At 36.8% G+C, this 24836-nt stretch overlaps 1 protein-coding gene across 1 annotated transcript in view; it reads right to left on the bottom strand.

The window, feature by feature from the left end:
* The window catches only part of LOC107601745 (plexin A3-like), a 186457-nt gene that overhangs the window by 158113 nt on the left and 3508 nt on the right, over nt 1-24836 (bottom strand). Inside the window, exons 2-3 of the mRNA XM_016294030.1 lie at nt 13168-14451; nt 5142-5324 (exon numbers count right to left, since the gene is read on the bottom strand). Of these exons, the coding sequence (XP_016149516.1) occupies nt 5142-5324; nt 13168-14352 (1368 nt within the window). The 5' untranslated portion in view covers nt 14353-14451. The remainder of the gene's footprint in view (nt 1-5141; nt 5325-13167; nt 14452-24836) is intronic.

The raw sequence follows: 24836 nt of genomic DNA, 5'->3' as shown, positions 1-24836 counted from the left end.
TTTAAGCATGCTTCACTTTGTCAGACAGGTTCTATTTAAGTGATTTCTTGATTCAACAGGTCTGGCAGTAATCAGGCCTGCGTGTGGCTAGTGAAATTTAACACAGCTTTCTAAAATAATGTGGTTAATCACAGTTCTTTCATGATTTAACAGGAGGGGACAATTCATTTTTCACATAGGGCCAGGTAGGTTTGGACCGTTTTTTCCCCTTAATAAATTAAATCAGAGGCCTACCCCTTAATTTATAAATGTTGCAAAGAAGTATCTGACATAAAAAAATTTTTTTTTTTAATTCTTAAATATTACTGGTAAATGTTATGTATTTTATACGGAAATAAATAAATACCATGAAAATAATTTCCTAAAGGCAAATATTGTCCCTTTTTGGAAAGGTTAATTTAATATTACCGGCCAATGACTCAAAAGCTATAACTGATAGCACACACAATTTGAGGTATCATTCATGTCTGTAGCACAAACAGAGTTGGAGCCCCTTAAGAGACAAAGTTTAGCATTACTAAGCATTAGCAAATGTAACAGCCAACTAAAATTATGCTAAAAAGACTGTACTTTTATAGGCGGGTTGATTCAGAGAAACTAGATTGTAACAAAACTCTCCAGTATTTTGACTCCAGGAGTCAACTTGCAGCCAACTAGGGACAGGAAGCACTAAAGACTCATGGGTGATTTCCGTGCAGCTTGATAAAAGCGGCTTGCTGTCTCTTTTCTCCTGCCAAAACAAACAAGCCATTGCGAGGGGAGATATGGAGCAATTACCCAGCCTTCTCCCGTATTCTCTACACCACATTATAGCAGGTAGACCAACACTCTCAAAACCACTGTACACAATCACCACAACAGGCCTTTCGCAGACCGTTTACAGAGAGATAAATGATGCTCTCTGTGGCTAAATGAGTTATATATAATCATCTATTCATATGCCAATGAAAGACTAGAAATGTCAGAAGAAAAAAAAAAAACACTTTTCTTTCTTGTGCCAAGCTAGCATGTTCAAACGCAAAGCTGTTTTAGTAACTAGTATGTTTACTAAAAGTGGAAAAGCAAAAATTCATTGAAATACAAGAAATATTTGTAATTAAGCTCATACACAAAAAAATATTGCAATATACACATCCTTACGAATTTCTTCAATGACTGCGAAAAAGAACCTGTACATAAAAGTAATTTGCTTGTGAATCACTGGTAGCACTTATTTTTTTGCACACAGCTTATGAGAAAACTAGAAAAACATGTTTGAAATGTATTTCAAATAAGGGCTATTTTGAATTTTTTATTTATCAAAAAATCCTGAAATGAATGCATCATGCTTTCCATAAAAATAACCACATTAGCATTTATAATAATCAGAAATTAATATTTAATACTAGAAAATAAAATTGATTTCCGATTTCTGAAAGATCATGTGACACTGTAGACTGGATTAATGATGCTAAAATTTCAGCTTTGCATCACAGCAATACAATTTCATTTTAAAAATAGATAAAAGTTGTTTTAAATTGTAATAATATTTCACAATATTACTGTGAAATGCAGCCTTGGCGAGCATAAGAGTGTTATGAAATCTTACCAACCCCAAACTTTTGAAAGGTAGTGCCCTAGCTAATAGTTTTCACACACAAGAAGAAAAAAAAACACTAAAGTTACTACTCTAAAATCCAGAATATACAGTATATATAATATAATAACAATTTGGATATAGATTTATCGGCCAACATATCGGTTATCGGCTTTCAAAAATAAAGAATAATCGGTTATCGTATCGGCCAAAATTTTCATATCGGTGCATCCCTAAAATAATATTTGTATATATTACTAATAAACAGAAGTACTTTTTTTTAATGCCAGTTTTGGCTAATATATTAAGTTTTGCTCTACATTTCAACTCTTTTTGGTCAGGGTTAAACATTTAACTGGTTAATCCTTATGATTCATTGTTGGATTAAAAACACAAAGCTAATTCTAGACTAGAAAATTCAGTTTTCCTTGGAATATGAGCTAAAGCCATCCACACTTCCTCCACATCTCCTGTTTATGCAGGAACAAAGCACATATATGAAATCATAACTACCAGCCTCTAAGAGAGTCTCTGCCTAACACCGACCAGATTTGTACACAAACCATTTACCACTTCATCCTGACAGAATGTTTGCGAGAAAATACAAACATTACGATTTCCCCACATCTCTGTTTATTGTGTTTTGTGGTCAATATGAAGGCCATATGGATGAGGGAGCGTTTCTGTAACTTCATATAATCTCCATCAACAAACAGAGCTGCTTATTATCAGCTCGACTACAAGCGGCGTATTGTTTATTAACCACGGACAATCACACGACTATCAGCCAAGAACTCAAATTCAATCTCCGGATGTATCCCTGTTTCCAAACAGTCTGATCTGCAGCGATCCAGAGGTATATCAGGACATGTTTAGACACAAACTCCCGTAAATAATCCCAAACAGGACGGCTCCCACAGGACTGACCCCTGCTCCCTCATTCCGATAGGAGAATGGATGCGATCGCATTTATATTCTCCAGCTGGGCGCTGGGACGGCGAACGCACACAAAACCGTAGCATATTTTCCTCCCCATCTACCTCATTTTAATTATGATGTCTGCTGAGAAAGAGCCAAGTCAGCTTCTCCGAGTGATTTCATCGGCCTCCCATCTAATCTAATTCCGTTAATTCTCTCAATGAACTGTAACTTAAAGCCGTCGCGAATAAAAGTTCCTCACGATGACCTAATATAGGGCACGTATCAGGCCGGGTGGCTGCTGAGTAATGTTAAACTTTAATGCCGACTGGGTTTCGCTCTCTCTCTCTTTTCATACACAGCTTGAACTATTTACGACCGGCCGAAAAAACGACTCCACCCTCTCGCTTTGGCTCCCTCGAGATTCAGTGTGCATATATGGGCCGAATTGCTAGCTATGAACGAATCAAGCTGTTGTTTGAGGGGGAAAAACGTAGTAACTTCTGTGGAGAACCATCATAAACTCACCAGTGGGCATATTATTCTTTAAACATCCCCAGCTGTCGCCTGCTCCGGTCTGGATGACTGAGTCACAAGGTGGTGCTTTTATTATGGCTTTGTTGGTGGTTCGCGTACGTGTTGGAATGAAGGGGAAAGGTGCTTTTAAGTTGCAGTCTGTGCGCAAATCGCCATTCTGAGATCCAGATGAATGGCTAATTCAAGATAATATATTTGTGACCCTGGACCACAAAACCAGTCTTAATTGTCAATTACTAGTGTCGATTTATAAATCATCTGAAAGCTGAATAAATAAGCTTTCCATTGATGTATGGTTTGTTAGGGTAGGACAATATTTGGCTGAGATACAACTATTTGAAAATCTGGAATCTGAGGGTGCAAAAAATAACCAAAATATTGAGAAAATCACCTTTAAAGTTGTCCAAATGAAGTTCTTAGCAATGCATATTACTAATCAAAAATTAAGTTTTGATGTATTTACGGTAGGAAATTTACTAAATATCTTCATGGAACATGATCTTTACTTAATATCCTAATGATTTTTGGCATAAAAGAAAAATCTATCATTTTGACCCATACAATGTATTTTTGGCTATTGCTACAAATATACCCCAGCGACTTAAGCCTGGTTTTGTGCTCCAGGGTCATATTTAGGCTCACTTCAGGTTCATCTGACCCCCATCAGAAACACTGGGTTCAAAAACAGCCCCGAGGAGCGCAACAGACTGTAACAGAACGCAGGGGTCTAGAGATGAGTGTTAAAAATTTATTTTTAACTTAACACGCTGACTAAAAATCATAACGCGCATGGCGGGACACTCCAAAAAAACTGTGAGAGACGACACGGGAGTCAAAGACGTCAGTCTGAATGCGTAGGGCTGTACAAACAAACTCACTCACTCTCAGCATGCTAATTAGATCAAAACTATAAAGCAAAATACCAAATCTATTTATTAAACCCATTTCATATATTTTTGTGTGTGTGCTAGTGTGTTAAATGTTTCTTGAGCAGCAAATCATATTAGAATGATTTCTGAAGGATCATGTGACACTGAAGACTGGAGTAATGATGATGAAAATTCAGCTTTGCATCGCAGGAATAAATTGCATTACATAAACCTCCGGTTTCATAGACAAGGCTTAAGCCTAGTCCCAGACTAAAATGCATGTCTGGGCTGTTTTAACTGAAAGAAACTTGCACTGACTGATCTTAAAATATGTCAGATTCATTGTTTTGTCTGTCAATGTTTTTATCGAAGGCATATTTCTAAAAACTACTTAAATGTCCTAATTGAACTATGGCCTAATCCTGGTTTAACCTAAGCCCTGTCTGTGAAACCGGGTCAAAATATATTCAAATAGAAAATTGTTCTTTTAAATTGTAATAATATTTCACAAGATTACTGTTTTGACTGTATTGCCAATCAAGCAAAAGCAGCCTTGGCGAGCATACGAGAAAAACAAAAAAATGTACCAACCACAATCTTTTGAACAGTAATGTACACATAAAACATACACATAAAATAAATGTATTCCACCTTTCTCTAAATCGAGTTAAAAATTGTGAAAATGCTAGTCAGAAATTGTGACAAATGCCTAGTTTTTACGTCAACATTAAATCAAAATTGCCCCCATTTAGCATAATGCACTTTATTGTTCTTGTACATTATTTTTTAACTACAACAACAACAAAAGTTTGCCTTTGTAATCATTAAAAAGCAAAAGAAAACTTTTTAGCTGATGTCGCCTGTTCCTCTTACTTGTTCAACCATCAATCATAGAAATCACAAATCAATCAATTCTCTATGGATGAAAGCAAGTCTCAAGTTCTCACTGAATATCCTTTTTCACTCTGAAATACGTCACACTACAGAAGTAACACTGTAGCACACGCTGTTGACTTTGACCTGACGAAGTACAGAATCAAAGATGGATTGGAAGAAAGTGATAACGGATTAGTCCATCAATGCACTTCAACTATTACCAAACTCACTTATCCACATCTTCTACATAATGTATCTACATCTTCTACATATCACTCCCCAATCAAGCAATGTCAAGAAGAAACCAAAAACCCAATATCTTTGTAACAGTCAGCGGTGGAAGACACAGAATGGTTAGTTCTTACCTTCTTGAGGTGGCCACTGCGAGTCCCCACGAATACCACCGAATGACCTCCGTAAGTGTACGCGGCCACGGACGCCATACCGTCAGTGCGGTCGTCAAACAGGGGAGTGCCCTCAATGACCCTCAGTCCTCCGAGAGGCTGGTTCAGAACCAGACCACAGAAATCATCGCCAATCTGCTTGGGCTACGGGACGAAACGAGAAACAATGCAGCGTAATTAGTTCATATTCATCAGATTGTTTTTGTTCATGTTTTAGGCCTGACGTAAGTCTTGTGTAAAAACAGGTCCGAAAGGCTACGTTGAAAATGGGATTAAAATAAAATAAAAATAAATAAATAATAAGTAATTCAACTAATACATACTTTTTTTAAATTGAATGATAAATTGAAATGAATACAATACATAATATTTCAGATTCATTAAAAAAAACTATATCATGATCAGTGTTGGGGAAAGTTACTTTTAAAAGTAATGCATTACAATATTGCATTACGCCCTAAAAAAGTAACTAATTACGTTACTTAGTTACTTTTTATGGAATGTAATGCGTTACATTACTTTTTGCGTAACTTTCGCGTTACTTTTTAAATATGAGCAAGGCTCTATTTATAGCAAATGTAAAAGCCCTTTCACACCAAAAAGTGTACTGAATAAACCTCAGGCTGAAGGAAAATTAAATTCACGTCAGTACAGTAGAATGCAGGAGAAGAATCACTCTTCAGCAATAAAAAAAAAACAATGAAGCACAATTGTTAGTTTATCTAAATGTAATTGTTTAAATTAATATAATTGATACTTTTGACTCATCCCTTTTCTTAAATATGGTTTAATGGCTGAAATGTGAAGTTTATCATTTTATAAAACGATTTGTTTTTGTGAAAACCTGTATCTGAACTGTAAATCATGATTTTTACAGTCATTTTACAGTTTAGTATGTTCCGTATCAGTTACAAAATATTATTACTTGCCTATAAGGCCCTTAATGGGTTAGCTCCTGCGTACCTAACTAGTCTTCTACCACGCTACAATCCATCACGCTCCCTAAGGTCGCAAAATTCTGGACTTTTGGTAGTACCTAGGATATCAAAGTCCACTAAAGGAGGTAGAGCTTTTTCGCATTTGGCTCCCAAACTCTGGAATAGCCTTCCTGATACCGTTCGGGGTTCAGACACACTCTCTCTGTTTAAATCTAGATTAAAGACACATCTCTTTGGCCAAGCATTCAAATAATGCATCTCATAATCTTTTACTGCAGTCATAATCTTTTACTGCAGTTATATCTAATCAAATGCACATTATTATTCGTTAGTTTGGGTTAAACAAATCATTTTTGCTTGGTTGGAACAGCAGCTACGCTAATTATGTTTGTATTTGTTTCTCTGTCTTTTGCCACGGGATTAACATCCCGTGGTAACTAGGATTTACACAAGCTTCAGTCTGGATCCAGAACACCTGAGAAGAGATGATGCAACCCCTCAGAGGACCTCAGATGATGCCAACCCTGAAACAACATACAGAACTACCACCTTTTGCTATAAGTTTGATTGCATCATATAATAATTGCTGTTAATATTATTCATCGTCTGTTTTATTACGTCTTATATTGATTTTTCTGTACTGCTGGTTCGTCTGGTCAGAGGAGAACTGGCCCCCCGACTGAGCCTGGTTTCTCCCAAGGTTTTTTCTCCATTCTGTCACCGATGGAGTTTTGGTTCCTTGCCGCTGTCGCCTCTGGCTTGCTTAGTTGGGGACACTTCATTTCCAGCGATATCGTTGACATGATTGCAAAGATATTATTTAAACTGAACTGAGCTGGATGTTGACATCACTGAATTCAATGATGAACTGTCTTTAACTGAAAAATGAGTGTTTACTATTGTCATTTTGCATTATTGACACTATTTTCCTAATTAATGCTGTTCAGTTGCTTTGTCACAATCTGTATTGTTAAAAGCGCTATATAAATAAAGGTGACTTGACTTGACTTGACTTGAATCTGTTGCAGTGATTTAAAACAAAAAATTAAAATTAAAAAAATAAAAACAAAACAAAACAAATAATTACTTTAAAAAAAAACTTAAAGGCATATAATTAATACAAAATACATAGGCCTACAACATATTAAAGATTCAGTTAAAACAACTAAAAATGTGTTAGAATAATTTAAAAAAAATAATAAATAAAAGTCAAAACAAAACCATTTTTTAATTAATTGCAAAAAAATGAATACAAAATATTTAAAATTCAGTAAAAACGACTACATGATGGGGTTAGCAAATAAAGTTAGTGAATGAAATGAAATAAAACAAAAAGTCCGCCTGTCTCGTTAATATAAAATAATTTCTCATTGGCGGTTTAAGGACCCTTAACAACAAATGCTGAGTAATTTGTGTTATGCCATTGTTTAGTCACCTTTAGTAGATCTTTGGGACATTAAATCAGAATGCAGAAAGTAAAAATTAATTTGTGGGCCAGATTTCAGGTTAAACACTTAAATGCATTTGCATATCACAAAAATAAAAATACATCCACACAAGCAAACAAATAGCCTGAAGACCCAACCACAGCTTTCTCCAGCTGTTGTCAAATCACAGTATCTCAGACAGGAAATGCCAGCTAATAGATCAGACAGAGAAGAGCCACCCAAACAGAGACTGCGAAAGTGAGCCCATGGGGATCAGACCGGGGGCCGGCGCGCACCGACCGGTGAGACATGACATCATCCTGCAATCTACCTCACTGTCAGTGCTTTATCACTTCAGATGTGCTCTCTCCCGAAAGAGGCACCCTTTACCCTCCGAGCGTCTCTGAAAAGCATTATTTCAGCCGGTTTTAATGGCTGTCCACTGACACAAAGGAGGAAAAACTACAAGAAAATCGCTGTATGTCATTTCTCCTCAAGGAAATCAGAGTCAGAAGAGTTATTCAAAAATCAATTGCATTAACTAACATCTGCAACACATCGATCGGCCAAGTGATGATGTCATCGAGCACCAAACCTAGTCCCCCGGTTCACCCCCGAGGTGAACTATTGACTCATTACCAGGTTCTCGGAGCTCGATGGAAAACACTCTGGACCTCGGCATCCAACGCCACACAAAAAAAACCTCAGTAAAGTGCAACGAGAGGTCAGCTTAGCCTGCGGATGAATGACATCAGCTCCAACAGCAAGACGTTTAACGGTGGTAATGACGAACATGAAGGTGCAACAGCAACAGCTGAATTTTTGGGCACTTTCTGCCCAAATTCTTCGAGGCGATGGGCGTCTTGAGAGCGTGCTGTTGAATGATGATTGAGAGCGTGATGTTGGCCGGTGGAACGGCTTGTTTTTGTGCATGCATATGAAGGGTAAATGTATTAAACGAAGCATGAGCTTGCGGCAGACACGCACGCTCTCATTAGAAGGCGGAGGGCCGTTGCCGCGCATGAGAAAGAGCTAATAATACCCCGGCAGCCACGGCACTGGAATCAGGAGCAGATTTGCATCAGTCATGGGGAACCCTGTTGTTGCTCATAAAAACAACCACAGCCCCCCCCCCCAAAGGAACGAGGTCATCGGCACTCGCCATCTTCGCCCCATCTGCTCTAGCCGGGCCGCGAGATGTTGTGCTATTGTTCCCGGCTCAATTACAGCCGCGGACGCAAATTGTCCTCTCGTCTGGTTGTCCTCCAGGCAAGTAAGAAGGAAAAACAAACTCAGCCGATTTGCTAATGCTTTCTGTTATTTTTTCGAGGGGGAAAACATTGCTACTGTAGCGCGAGGAGAGTTTAAGTTTACAAGCACAGTCACTAAATAACTACCAGACAACTAACATGGCAAACGACATGCAGCAAAATGATTCAATATGTACACTAGGGTTGGTTCAAAACCAAAATTTTGGCTTCAGTACCTAAAAATAGAAACTGTTGCTGAATATGCATGATACAACTGCATACTATAAACAATTACTAAACTAATACACATTAAATCGGTCACGTTTATGCAGAAAACAAACATCTTAACAACTACTTATAAATGGCTTATGAATTAAGTGCAAGTCTTTTCCAGTTGATTTGAAATCATTTCTTTGAATATTCCAGTGCATAAGAATTACATATCATAATTTAGCAGGAAAATATCAACCATTAACTTGCTTTGCTGAAATAAGCACACATGAACATGAATAATGGCACAAAACCCCAAATTTGACAGTATAAACTTTATTAAATGCCCTTTTTTCCTCGGTCATGCATGCTCAGCATTTCTTGTAAGAATGTGCATGGAATCTGCGTTGACCTTTGTAATACACTGAATATTAATAATTGTCTATAAATTCCATAATCAATCAAAATTGCATGTCTTGATGCATCCCCAATTGGCGATTTTGCTTGCATGCAAGAATACTGGATTTGTACCATGTTACTTTATGGCGCCATCTCTACTGTTTGCTAATTAGCTTCAAAATTACAGGATGTTGGGGTTAACAGAGAAATTAATAATACCTAACCTTTGGACAGAGTTGATTTGTGAATTGCAGAACAAGCCTACGACTAGCTTCGAAGCAGATAAATAACATCAAATCATAAGTGTGATTTGTCACTGAATTACAGGAGGAGACAAATATTAAAGATTCATAAATAAAGCTTCAAGGGTTTCCAGAGGCAGACCACGCGTGGTACACTTGACTGGTTTAAAATGTCAGAGGCGTATTGATTTTGATGTCTAGCCATCACCTTCTTCATCTCTCACATAATAAGCTATTGCTTCCCACCCTGTCTGGTTTGAATAGATTTTTCATCAAAGATACATTACATCAGATTAAGATGTGTAATCATGTTAGACAGTTTCCCCTACACAGGCATTCCTGAAAAGTCTGCAACATGTCACAATTAGGTCAATGGGAATCATGTATAGCATCCACAAATTAGTTTTTCAGGCGCAACAATGAAAAAAAAAAAAAAAAGATAACAGACCAAAGGTCTATTATTATGTGAGCACAGAAACCCTGGGGTACCTTGCTGTGACACGAATACATGCTTTAACAACATGATTTAAACAAGGAGGACATGTTCCTGGATCAACATTGGAATAACATTGCAATCAGTCAATAAAATAAGGTTAGGACTTATTTTAAGGTCAAGTTCTCACTATTAACTATTAACTACAACATTTGCCTTGGTAAATTTCTAATTACTGCTTATTAGTAGTTAATAAGGTAGGTGTAGAATTAGGGACGTAGAATGTGGTCATACAGAATATGTGCTTTATAAGTACTAATAAACAGCCAATATGCTAGTAATATGCATGCTAATAAGCAAACAGTTAATAGTGAGAATTGGTCCCTATACTAAAGTGTTACCAAAAATATTATTTCCCTCTTATTTTAGGACTTGGATGCATTTAAGCTCATAGTTAGGGTGTAGAGATGCACCAATGTTACAATTCTGGCAATATCAATAAGCCAAATATTATTTTAACATGGCTGATATATGGCCACTACTGTGAATCTATACTATGTGGGGGGACTATAAAAAAAGCATGCTGTTTAACACTGACACTGACACACATTCTTAAAAGGGAAGTGCATGTCAAGAAATGATGCATTCAAATGATTAAATATTTGTCATAATCTATTGCTATTTCTTTAAATTAGTGCTAGATATAAGGCAGGGTTGCCCATACTGGGTCCTGGAGGGCCACTGTCCTGTAGAGTTTAGCTCCAACCCCAATTAAACACACCTGAAGCAGCTAATCAAGCTCTTACTAGGCATACTAGAATCTTCGAGGCAGGTGTGTTGATTCAAGCTGGAGCTAAACACAAGCTGGAGCTAAAACCAGTTTGGACACCCCTGATATAATATAGGCTGAAACCAATTAATATCCAATATAAGTAGACAAATAAATTAATTAAAAACATACATACAGCAGGTAGGGATATGCCGGTATCAAATTTTCATGTTGCGATTAATTGCTAATGCTTTTATCACGGTATACGGTATTATCACAATATTGAAATTTAGTTTTAAAAAGTGCTGTCATAATACAGTACAACAGGTTTAATAACTTTTTTCTTATAACAAAAATAACTGAACATTTAAATGCAATAAAGCAATACAGAAAAATGTACAAAGTTACAAGTTTTACACAGATTAAAGTGCAAAAGAACTATAAAGACCAATAGGTATCACTTTACAATAAGACCTCATTAGTTAACCTTAGTTAATTTCCTACAGAAGTTATTAATCTTTGTTTAGAAAATACAAAATAAAGCAATACAGAAAAATGTACAAAGTTACAAGTTTTACACAGATTAAAGTGCAAAAGAACTATAAAGACCAATAGGTATCACTTTACAATAAGACCTCATTAGTTAACCTTAGTTAATTTCCTACAGAAGTTATTAATCTTTGTTTAGAAAATACAAGTCTTAGCTCATGTTAGCTCATTAAATAACACAGTTGCAACTTTTGATTAATAAATAAATATTTGTTGCAGTCCAGATTAAAATGTAAAAAAAGTTAGAAAATAAATAGCCTATTAAGTCTAAATATTTAAGTATTTGGCGCTGTGATGAACATCATAGCAAACACACAAATCTGAATGGCTGTTTAAATCATTTAAACACGATTCAGAAACAGAAAGTAGTGCAGCTGCTTTGTTTACAGGGTTTCCGGGGTAACGGCTGCATTTAAATGAATTATTATTATTATTATTATTATTTCTGCAGTTTAGCGCCATCTGCTATCAGAGAGTGAAAGTGCGCTTTCTTCCAGAGCGTCTCTCAAATGCTCCGCCATGTGCTTGTCGTCCGCGCTTGTTTACGTCAGAGTGCGCACGCATCTTTCACGCAGCATACAGCGGTGTTGTGCATTTTGACCAGTTGATGGGAAAAGTATTCTTAAAATGCATTCAAAATTCTGAATAATTTGTAATATATAATTATTCACGGTATTTAGAAGTGCCCACGATAACAATATCGTGCATATTCATTACCGTGATATATCGCATTACCGAATACCGGCACAAGTCTAACAGCGGGTAAAATAAGTAGGCCTATTGAACACGTCACCATTTTTCTCAGTAAATATATTTCTAAAGGCAGGGCCGTCCTTAGGGGGGTGCAACGTGGCGAATGGACCGAGGATCCGCTCACCCCACCCCGGAACGTGATAGCGAACATTGAACTCGGATCTTTGCTTCTAATTTTCTATTGGACTCATGTCAGGTGATTGGCTGGGCCATTCTAGCAGCTTTATATTCTTTTTCTGAAACCAATAGAGTTTCCTTGGCTGTGTTTGGGATCATTGTCTTGCTGAAATGTCCACCCTTGTTTCATCTTCATCATCCTGGTACTGTAGGTGTTGGGACTGAACCAGCTAATATTCATTTTCACTGACTTTCTAATTACTGATAGACTTCAGCTGGTGTCTTGGCTTTCCATGCCTTTTTGCACCTCCCTTTCTTATGTGTTCAATACTTTTTCCCTGTGTCACTACATTTTATTACACAACTTAATTTCTGAAATTATTTGTTTTGTTCTATTTGTATGTATGGATTACTTGGGTTGTTACCGACATCTGGTGAAAATTTCAAGTAAATAGCACCTTTAGAAATATATTTACTGAGAAAAATGCTGATGTGTTCAATACTTATTTTACCCACTGAGCATTGAGCATTGGTGGCGCTGATGAATTGTGCATTGGGTCTTGCCCAATGACTGAAAAGATTGTGAGTGTTCCATAAGAAGGTTGTTAAAACAATGTTGATCCAAGAACCTGGAATCCAGGAATTTTTTGATGATTGAAACAACATTCCTGTAAGGCAAACAAAATCCTACATACCCCTAAACTTAATCCCAAAAACCAAAAGTAATCATAAGTTGGTAAGAATAAGAACGTTGCTGTTGTTAACACCAACCCCAAGCGTAACCCTGAACCTACCCCTAAAATTTGATTAGATTAACGAAAGCACCCTACTTGGCAAAACTGTGATCACAAATACTTGAAATAAAACAGATATAGAGCGAAAATTAATTCAAAGACTCACCGTATTAATACAAGGCAGTTCCTTGTTGAGCAACCATGGCAGAGACAGCTTTCCTTCCCCGCGGTAACACGACTTGATCCTCTCTCTCATGGCCAGGTTGATCTGGTGCAGCGTGAAGAAGCACAGCACTGTTTCTCTCGGTGGGTTAGCCCTGTTCTTCTGACCCTGGGAGAAGATCACAAACAAGACATCTTCGTCCTCAGAAAGGCCGAGAGCCTGGGCCAGAATCTTCCCAGGACGGTGCTTGTAGGCGGCTTGGACAAGTCGGTATTCCACGCCATCCTTGGTGCACCCAAGTGGGAACTCGACGTAGGAGTAGAACTCAGTGTCATTGGAGCACATCCGGACGATTTTTGAGGTAAAGAACTTCTCGCCCGTCGCATCAACCTGGGTGAGCTGGGTATCCAGTTGCAAAGTGAGGAAATAGATGTAAGTGCGGCTGGAGAACCCGTAAACGTAGTAGATGTCGAATGCGGGATATTGAGACAGGGTGTCTGAAGGTATCTTGATTTGAGAGGACACAAACTCATCTTGGTAAACCAAGCTGAACATTTCCATTTTCTCCTCATCTGCCACCAGTTTACGGCTGGATAGGGTTGGGAAATACTCAGATTTGCCATCGATGGCGGAGCCGATGAAGAGGCGGCTGTCACCTTTCTTTTTCTTCTTCAAGTCTCCGTCGTCATCGCCCACCACAACTCCAGCCATCCCATCTGGCTCTTTGGCTCCTGAGAGGTAGTGTTCTTTACGGTGATGTGGTTCACCAAGCTTGAAGAGATCTTCCAGCCGCAGGAACTGGCACACGCCCTGCCAGATGCTTCCACAAGCCACCAGACGGTTGCCAGCATAATCAACAAGCAGCAATTTGTTGACGTTGTCAGTGGATTCCAGTTTCTGCGTGCATGGTCGTACGCTGGGGGGCGGGTAGCACTTGGCGTTGTCCTCCACGGGACCCGTCTGGTGCGAGCGCATTTCGGTCAGATTGGCGGAGAGCCTGTAGACTCGGTTTATCGCGCCGATGAACACCTCGCCAGTCTTGTGGTGCACGGTGAGGTGCGTGAGGCTCGTGTCTTTAACCCTGAAGCTCCCGGAGACTTCAGGGGGTTCAGTAGGAGTCATGGGAAACGCCATGTTGGTCCCGGTCAAAATAGAGACGGAAAATACCAGCAGCCACAAGGACCTCATGATTCCAAACCTTCTAATGTGGAGGGGGGAATGAGACAAAGCTCTTCCCTCAAGCGTATTCCAGGCTTTTTCTTCTTTTGCTGTCTCAGTGGTTCATGTCTACAATGAAAAAGAGAGAAACAAGAAAAAAAATTAGTTCGTTTGAAAATGGATTATGCAGGCAAAGCAATGTCTTATCTTTAAAAGTTTAATTGCATTAAAGGGGTCATCATACTTTACAGTTTCATTTTCTCCCCCAAGGCAATACTTTTTGCACAGAAAAACAGTCATAATTTAGTTTTTTGACCCACAATTTGACCCTTATATTTAAACAGCCTGTTTCTTGCCAGTTTGTAATATAGTACAATATAGTTTGCACTACTCCTCATCCTTCAATAACAACCTCTTTCTAAAGCTGCAATACCTATAAGCATCACAAATTCTGATCATGCAATGATGATAATGCATTTAGTAGCAAAACTACGTGTTTGTATCATTGAAATTCTTTGGAAGGATATGCAACACGGCTAGAGCCATATAAAGCCACGAACACGTCTGGCAGATTTTCCCACATTTTACTGAGAATCTCCGAAGCTCAAACAATTGGCGTCATTAGCGCCAAGATCTTGTATTCAATTCCCTGGGAATGCATCAACTTGATAAACTTGATAAAATGTATACCTTGTCTGCCATAAAACGCATCCAAGTTCCTTTGTACTACCTCACCGTGATTAGGGAGGCCAAGTTTCTGAACATCAAATCAGCACTGTTGGTGCGTAAATGTCAATAGCTAAGTGTTGCACGTATTTATCTGTCTTGTACACATGCACAAGAGGCGCTCTTGCAGACTCTTACCGGAAATTAAGCTTTGAGTTCTAGTAGAATGAACTTTGACAATAACCGATTTTAAAACCCAACAATCAGGATTTCAGCACTTCTGCCTGAGACACAATCCATCCCTGCGTGCTCTCCATTTGGAGGCATTAGTGACTCAGAGTGGACTGTGAGCCAGTGCGTGACAGCTGGGTGAGGGGATTTTGGGGGTATGTATTGATCGAGTGGCTTCTGTTGGTGCCAAGCCTTGTCACTCCCACTCCTTTCACTCATTGGATTGCTAATAAACCTTTATGGTCATTGCAAGCACTAATCCCAAGCACATTTGTTAATTAGGAAGAAGCCCTTAACCAGACAGCAAGAATAGGGATGGGAATCGTAAGGAATTTAACGATTCCGATTCAAGTGATTCTGTATTTTTAACAATTCTTTGCGATTTGGCGAAAAAAAGGATGGTCAATAGAAACAAATGTTGTCAAATGACGATTATTTTACATTTCAAAACAATAATGCAGGGTTCCCACACTTTGTGACAAATACATTTCCATGACCTTTCCAAATAATTCTGATTGCTAAATAAGAATATATAAAATTGATTCAAAGTGAGATCAATTCAATCACTAAAGTATCATTCCGGGAACATGTTTAACCCATGAATTGAACAAACAAATTTTGTGGTTACAATCAGACTGGCTTGAAAATCTATTTTCTGCAAAATAACATAACTACATATAACTTATACTATTCATTTTAGAAACTCTATGGCTTTTCTAGGCCTGGAAAATGGAATTAAAAAAATGTCCTGATATAACCAGATGTTCCTTGACTATGGAAACCCAAAATAATGGTAAAGAAGAAATAAATTGTATACAATTACTTAATAAATGCATTAAATTAAATGTTTAATATTAAAAAAAAAATTCTAAATATATAAATACACAACATGAAATGGTGCACTTTTACAGAAATTATGAATCTCACACATACCATCCAGAGCTGTTAACCAAATGCCATGAAAATCATTTGCTTTTATTTAAAATAAAAAAGGTATTGAATAAGAACCTTTTTAAATTTTTAAACCTGAGCAAGACGCAAGATCACAGAGAGAAGACAGAAAGAACACAAAAAACGCAGCGAGTGGTTATAGCACCATTTCATTCGCTCTTGGAAAATTTAACACAAGTGGTTTGCAGATCAAACACATCGGTCGTTTGTTCAATCACTGCCTCCCCCCACTGGGCAGAACAGCAGGAACGAAAGAGGTCTGCATGGCTCCTGTTGTCTGTCTCCCTTTCTTTCTGTCTTTCTCCCTTTCCAACGAGAAGGGAACGGAAGGGTCGGGAAGCGCCACATTAAGCACACACAGGCGGAATAAGGCTTCACTTCAACCACAAACTAAGCACTACAGTTTTTCTGCATATGGTAGGACTATGAAGCCTTGCTTCAATTTGTCTCTGGAAAGCATGTGCTCAAGCTACTGCCACAACATTTTTATTCAATAACACATCACAATATTCAATTCTCACTATACTGTAAAGCTACTTTAGATATTTGTATCAATACTTTGACATGTTCAGTTCATGAAAAAGCAGGTATTAAATCACATTCACCACAAATTTAAATCGCAAATTGCAAATGCAAACAATGTATCGGCAGGCTCGAAACCTAAAAACAAATTGCAAAAAGTAAAAAGTGCATACAAATCACATTTTCAGGACCTATTTAAATAAATAGTGCACATGAAAACAATGTATTTACAACAATTCAACTGAAACCTGCATGGTTTATATAAGAAAATAAAAAAAAGCGCACCTCTGACAGATTCCTGTAATTTAACGTTGCGAACAATGCTGGAAAAATCACTGCAGACTTCAGGTTCCTAAAATCCGAAATCCTTGCTCATTGTATTATAATGACGTATTGTAATACATTCCCTGATTTGCAGGAGAAGCTATTGAACGGCAATCACAGTAATTCCATTAGCACAGTAGAAGCCGGCTGGTCCCAGTGAAAAAGCTGAATGCCTAAGCAGAACGTTTTAACCCAGAAAAGACAGACAGAGAGAGATAGTCACATAAGCGTCAGGGGGTATCTGCTCAGATCTAAGCCTTACTGTACTTGTTAATAGCAAATTAGGCTGATTTGACAGTCTTTACAGTGTTTCTGGCTGTTTTCATAATGGTAAACACACGGCGGGTGGCCAAACGCTAAATAAAATCGAAATTAAATCATTCACACTAAATTTCCCATCAAAACAGAGCAGAGATAAAACAAACACATGAAAGTTGAGGAAAGCATTAGCGTCCATCAGCACTCTAAAGTGTCTAAGCGCTGGCGGAGTTGGCAAATCTGCACCGACCCAAAACAAATATTTATTCAAGAACGTGACAGACGGTTTGGGCATTCTGCAATTTTTCAAGCGCGTCAATATTTCTGACAAACGCCCCCCTGTGACCTTTCTGCCCGTCCTCAACTGTAAACAAGAAGCCGGATGGAAACCCCATGAGACGAGCAGCGCTGAGCCCATAAAACCACCAGCTTCACATGCCAGCGCGTTGTTGTTTTTTTAAAGCACTCAGGTGAAACGGACTCATCTATTAGCCTTGTTTTCAACACTAATTTTAGCTCACTGCTGCCCCTCTTCATCACTGGTGAATTAACACATCAATCAGTTTGGTCACTTGCTGGAAAAATAATGGACGGTTTCAGATTGAGCCCTCGAGTCCAACGGCACGGTTCAAACTCAGGCAGAGAGGAACACAATATGATACGATATGAGAGCTCGTGGTTAGTGGTTCAGGAAAGAGAGAGAATCACACGATCACCTGACACGCTACAGTCGGGGTGAAGCAAGTGTCGTGAAATATCAATAACACAGAAATTATTCATTATTTTCCTTCACATGGAAAAAACGAAACAAAACAAGTTCTGAAGCCTGTCTGCTGCGCTTTGACACATCGGCTAAATGATTTTAAATGACACAGGCAGGTAATAACCCATACGCATATTTACCATGGAAATCACAGTCTGTCAAAACAACTTAAAAAAATTACCAATGGATAGAAAATATAGTGATACAAGGATCTAAAGCCTTTTTTAAACAAAAAAAAAGCTAACCAAAAAATAAATAAATAAAAATAGGTAAAAAATAAAAATTATTAACATTTTTCATTTAACATTTGATCCTTCAGAAATCGTTCTAATATTCTGATTTGCTGCTCAAAAAACATTTATTATTATTATTATTATAATTATGTTGAAAACAGCGGAGTCAAATTTTTTCCGAATAGAAAGTTCAGAAGAACAGCATTAATCTGAAATAGAAATCTTTGTAACATTATAAATGTCTTTATCGTCACTTTTGACCCATTTAAAGCATCCTTGCTAAATAAGAGTATTCATTTCTATAATTTCGTTCCCAAAGAAAACATACTGACTCCAAGCATTTGAATGGTATAGTGAATAATGTTACAAAAAGCTTTTTATTTAGCTCAAAAAACATTTATTATTATTATTATTATAATTATGTTGAAAACAGCGGAGTCGAATTTTTTCAGAATAGAAAGTTCAGAAGAACAGCATTAATCTGAAATAGAAATCTTTGTAACATTATAAATGTCTTTATCGTCACTTTTGACCCATTTAAAGCATCCTTGCTAAATAAAAGTATTAATTTCTATAATTTCATTCCCAAAGAAAACATACTGACTCCAAGCATTTGAATGGTATAGTGAATAATGTTACAAAAGCTTTTTATTTCAGATAAATGCTGATCTTTAGATGTTTCTATTCATCAAAGAATCCTGAAAAAATTTACTGTTTTAAATATTGATAATGATAATAATAATAAATGTTCCTGGAACAGCAAATCAGCATTTCTGAAAGATCATATAACACTGAAGAAGACTTAAGTAATGATGCTGAAAATTTTGCTTTGATCACAGGAATAAACTACATTTTAAAATATATTCAAAAAGAAAGCGGTTATTTTAAATAATAAAAATACTTCACAATAGTATTGCTTTGCCTGTATTTTGGATTAAATAAATGCAGGCTTGGTGAGCGGAAGAGACTTCTTAAAAATTAAAAAAAAACATTAAAAAAGAAAGTTCAGAAGAACAGCATTAATCTGAAATAGAAATCTTTGTAACATTATAAATGTCTTTATCGTCACTTTTGACCCATTTAAAGCATCCTTGCTAAATAAGAGTATTCATTTCTATAATTTCGTTCCCAAAGAAAACATACTGACTCCAAGCATTTGAATGGTATAGTGAATAATGTTACAAAAGCTTTTTATTTCAGGTAAATGCTGATCTTTAGATGGTTCTATTCATCAAAGAATCCTGAAAAAATTTACTGTTTTAAATATTGATAATGATAATAATAATAAATGTTCCTGGAACAGCAAATCAGCATTTCTGAAAGATCATATAACACTGAAGAAGACTTAAGTAATGATGCTGAAAATTTTGCTTTGATCACAGGAATAAACTACATTTTAAAATATATTCAAAAAGAAAGCGGTTATTTTAAATAGTAAAAATACTTCACAATATTACTGCTTGCCTGTATTTTGGATTAAATAAATGCAGGCTTGGTGAGCAGAAGAGACTTCTTAAAAAATAAAAAAAAACATAAAAAATTCTTACTGTTCAAAAACTATGCTTTTACAATAGCAACAATTAACCATGACACTATAGTGGAAAACATGTTCGCCATGGTAAATCTGTGTATGGGGAAAAAATGGTAAATTTACCAAAAAATATTACAGAGAGAGAGAGCGAGAGAGAAATAGATCACTAGTCCATCTAATCAAGGACTCACAACAGCATCCTCTTCTCCTCACTCCTGTAATGAGGGTCAACAGCTCTTGATTAGAACGAAGACGATGGAAAGAAAAAAATCTAAATTATTCTTTTCACAGGATTGGACACATGATATCACACATGGATGAATCCACACTGAGACCCATCAGGCCACCAGGGAAGCATAAACACCTCAAATAAACTTCATAATGCTGCTGCCTCATCCGTTTCAATCATCACGACTGTGGTAATCAGGGGTGTTTGCTGAATCATAAATGCATAAACATAAATCTGTTATTCTTCCGTCTCCATTTTCCATGTAAAAGAACACCCCAAGCACAACCCAGTTACATAAACATAGGATGCGCATGGGAAAATGCAAATGTATACAAGTGTATGATCTCTAAAGCTGTATGTTAAACAATAAGTAATTTAAGTTGAATAAAAATCATTGTTATTCTTATATAAACTGTTATTATTAAATACACATTTATTTATATAAAATAAATATTACATTTAAGAGTTTTATGTAATATAGCAACACATTTATAATAAAATATAGAATCAAATAAGAAATTATATAAGATGTTCTAAAATTATTATAATTTTATATTAAATTATATATTTAAATATTAACAACAACTATGGCAAACAGCACTCTTGATGCATGACACTAAAAATCTGACACATGCAGACCAATTAAAAACAGAATAGAAGTGACTACATCTACTAAATCCAATAGATTTATGTGCAATGCTATAGAAATAATCAATCTATTGATTTCTAAATCACTTTTGCCTTGTCTGTTCAATGCTTTGAATGATGCAATGTCTTTGAATGATCTTCATTTAGAGGAGTATTCTCAGCAAATATTGGTATATGTGATTACTTGTGATTTTATTTGACAAATTAACTGGCTTATCGTGTAATTAGTTCAATTAGGGTTTTTAATTGATTGACAACCCAACTATAAAACAAAACCACTGTCGGAAATGGCTTCTTACTAATGTGAACTGTTCAAACATTCTTCCCATGCCTCTTCTTCTCTACAAAAATATTGTTTCAAATGAAAAAAGAGCAAAGTAAAATAAAACCCAAGTCATTTGATATAAGCTCGAGGCAAATCTCATCTGCTGTATCTGTTGGCAAGACGCTGCCGTGGCCACAAGCGGCTCTGTCCTCGAGTGACCACAATATTGAGTCAACAAAGGGCCAAAACCTCCATACATTCAATCCCCAAAATAATTCAGCTTCACATATATAGTGGCACTTCTCTTCCGAGGGTCACAACCCTGAGCATTATGAGCTCTCAGGGTCACAGAAGGCGGCTGAGGAACCTCCACGTGTCCTCCGATTATTTCCTCTTTTTGTTGTTTTAGTTTCGAGTCTCATCCTGTTGGGAGGCCGGGGTCAAAAATTTTGTTTACGTTCCCTTTCACTCCTGAAATGATTGTCTATGTGAAAAAGCATAGCAAACACACACTGAAATAAATTTGGTGTACAAATAATTTTCACTCAGGATTTGCTAGTATTATCACAAAGAAACTATTCCAATAATCTGTGCAACAATCTCTAAAACATTTTACAGTAGCACTAATGATATGATTAAAAGTGCAAAAGTAACAAAAAATGAGTGCTGTCAAACGATTAATCGCGATTAATCGCATCAAAATAAAGGTTTTTGTTTACATAATATATGTGTGTGTACCGTGTATATTTATTGTGTATATATAGATACACACACATACAGCAAATATTTAGAAAATATTTACATGTATATATTTATATTCATAAAAAATTATATTATATATAAATATATGTAATATACAAAGGTAACATTTTTCTTAAATATACAGTATACACATGTGTATTTATATATACTTAATAAATATACACAGTACATAACACATATACTATGTAAACACAAACTTTTATTTTGGATGCGATTAATCGCGATTAATCGTTTGACAGCACTACTAAAAATAGATTTACTGGGTTACTAACCAAAGTCAAAACAGCCCAACCGCAAATTTCTACGATATTATGGTCCCTAAATATTACTCATGTCACTCATTTGACTCTTTTTAATAGTCTGCCAAGCGCAAATCATAAATATAAAAAGTTACAGACATTATTAGGGGTAGGAAAGATTACATTTTGAATGAAAAAAAAAAGAGGTTGTGATGGATAAAAGTGCAATCTGTTTAAAAGGCCTAGTCTTTGACAAATCTAATAGAACACACATTTTAAAGACTTTAAAGTTTTTTCATATTTGTCAGCTGAAGTGCCAAAATTCAGGTACACAACAATAAAACTAATTTAAACGACAAGTGTCAGCCTAGTTTTCATTCACAAAATATGAAATATGACATCTAGCCTGACAAGGCACTTTCTATCTAATTGAACTTTAAAAAATTAACTTCAGTTGCTGGCTTAAATTTGTAAGTATAATCAAATTGGCTGGACAACTTCAATTATATTGACTGCTGAATCTCATATAACTTCAAACAAATTGCTTGAAATTTAGTTGAAATTGCTTAAATTTGAAGTAATAGAAAAACATGTTTCCATGACTTTTGACTTGATCATTTTTACAATAGCAAAATGTGAATCACCGACCAGTCACCCAACACAATAAAATGGGAATATAATTTGAATCAGTGATAAATTATTCATATTTAAAAGTAAATTACTACTTAAGTCACACCAACACTACACACAGTGACATCTGAATCCTCATATTAAACTCACCATGATATTTTAGTTGTTACTGTGGTCACCACAAGCTAATAAGACCTCCACACACTACTAATCAAACCACAGGTTGTATACGCCGTCTTTAGTATTTCAAGCTAAACATTAAACCTTAATCCAATATAACAAGACAAATCCACCAGCCTAAAGTATTGGGAAGGCAGCAGGCAGAGAGAGAGAGAGAGAGCGAGAGAGTTTGAGAACAGACAGTAGCTATTGTTCAGTGATTAGCACCAGCCGTGACTCCACATGGCAGTTGTACTCATGGCTTACTCGCAGGATGAGAGCACAACGCTGCCGTTTTATTCTACACTCAAGGATATACGGAGCCGCTCGTTGACATCACAAGGCCGGAGTATGCAGGACAGTAACCTTGCTCTGAGGCGAGCGAATCACAGCACAAATTTACAGTTGAGATTTATCCTCAGGTGCTCGGCCGGCGGTAATCAAACAGACAACTAAATAACATGTGCCCTGATGAAAGAGGGCAGAGGGCAACAGCGGCTGTGTTGATATAGAGATGATCACAGCCGGCACAAGGGCAGCAGAACTGTGCTTCAATTGACGAGGACGGGTTATTCATAAACCAGCACTGATCTCATCAACGCAACATCATCTAATAATGCAGCAAGAAAAAAACACTAGTACTTACGGCTGAAACACATTGTCTTGCTTTGAATTCAGTGGCCGTTCTTTTCAGTCCTGGGGGTGAAACATGTGGCCTATAATTCATTTACACATGTACGTGACCAGAAACGCCAGGTAACTTGTGATGCTTATCTGTTCTATGTACTGTAGTAGAGCCATAACAGCAGACCGTTGTCTGCCCGCTTACAAACAACTTTCTATTTTTACATCAGTGGCCAATTTGTCGGTTAATGCACTGATTGAATTTATTTATGGAGGTATTTCCAGCCTAAATCAATCCATTTAGGTTCGCTACACTGCAGTTTCATCTATCCTAAAGAAAATTGAATTTCACATAGGAGCCAATCGAGCAAAACACATCGAATCTATATGGAATCTCTATTATTGTTCAGTCTCCAAAATAAATCAGTTTACAAAAGAAAACGCAAAACTACTGGAAATACATAAACATTGATTGATTATACATATATCCATCTATAAAAAAATACTGTATGTATGTGTATATATATATATTTATTTATTTATATTTATATATTAAGGCTGTCAACGTTAACGCGTAAAAATTATTTAATGCAGTTAACGTAAAATTACTGTTGATTCTCTGCTTGCGATCAGATCATTTTAAGCTGCTAAACTCCGGGAAAGTTTTCAGTACAATGATCCAGTAAGCAAATGCATTCAAACAATCCGTCCAAAACAGCGCTAATATAAAGGAAACCAGGCTGATTACATCAGAGATTGCAGAGAGAACAGAGACTCGTGTTGCGTTTTAAGGGAATTATTCATTCCAGCTTGTTTGGCTTTAAAACACGAGCTCTGTCATATTCTGTGATTGTCTCTGAAGAGCGTGAGCCCTCACATCCTAACACATCCCACCGCTGCATGGCCAGATGAGACGCAAACTACAGTTTCTCGACTTGATAACCAGTCTCGCTAGTAAAGTTTTGATGGATAAAGACTGCAATCAAGGTTAAGACGATTGCGGTGGCGTACAGGAGTCGTACAGTACAGTACAGTAAGCACGCGTGAGTCCATTATAATAATGCGTGTATGAGTGCTCTTGACGCACTGATCGCACATTGTATTTATGCACAGGCACAGACATTTCTGTACATTCACGTTGTTTCCACACACATTCGCGATAATGTTTTGATTTGTCTTGTTTATGTTGCTGTGTTTAGTTATTCTGAATGGATCAGTGTACTGTAGATTTATGCAGTCAGCAGGCGGTTGGTTTAGGGATTTTTTGGCATCTCCATGTGGTCCTGTTCGGTATCGCAAATTGGCTTCTCTAAAATGTAAAATAGCTATTTGCTGTTGCACTGTACACATATTATACAATTCAGATATATACTGTAAATATTGTTTTTGTGCATTTTTTCTTTCATATGTGCTTATATGGGCTCCTTATATCATTTGGTTCTTTTGGTGTCCTTTTGGAGTTTCTAAGTGTCCTTTTTT

The sequence above is a fragment of the Sinocyclocheilus grahami genome, unplaced genomic scaffold (assembly GCF_001515645.1).
Source record: "Sinocyclocheilus grahami isolate Dianchi unplaced genomic scaffold, SAMN03320097.WGS_v1.1 scaffold312.1, whole genome shotgun sequence".
NCBI lineage: Eukaryota > Metazoa > Chordata > Actinopteri > Cypriniformes > Cyprinidae > Sinocyclocheilus > Sinocyclocheilus grahami.
The sequence above is the reverse complement of the archived record's forward strand: the minus strand, read 5'-3'. Positions and strand labels throughout refer to the sequence as shown.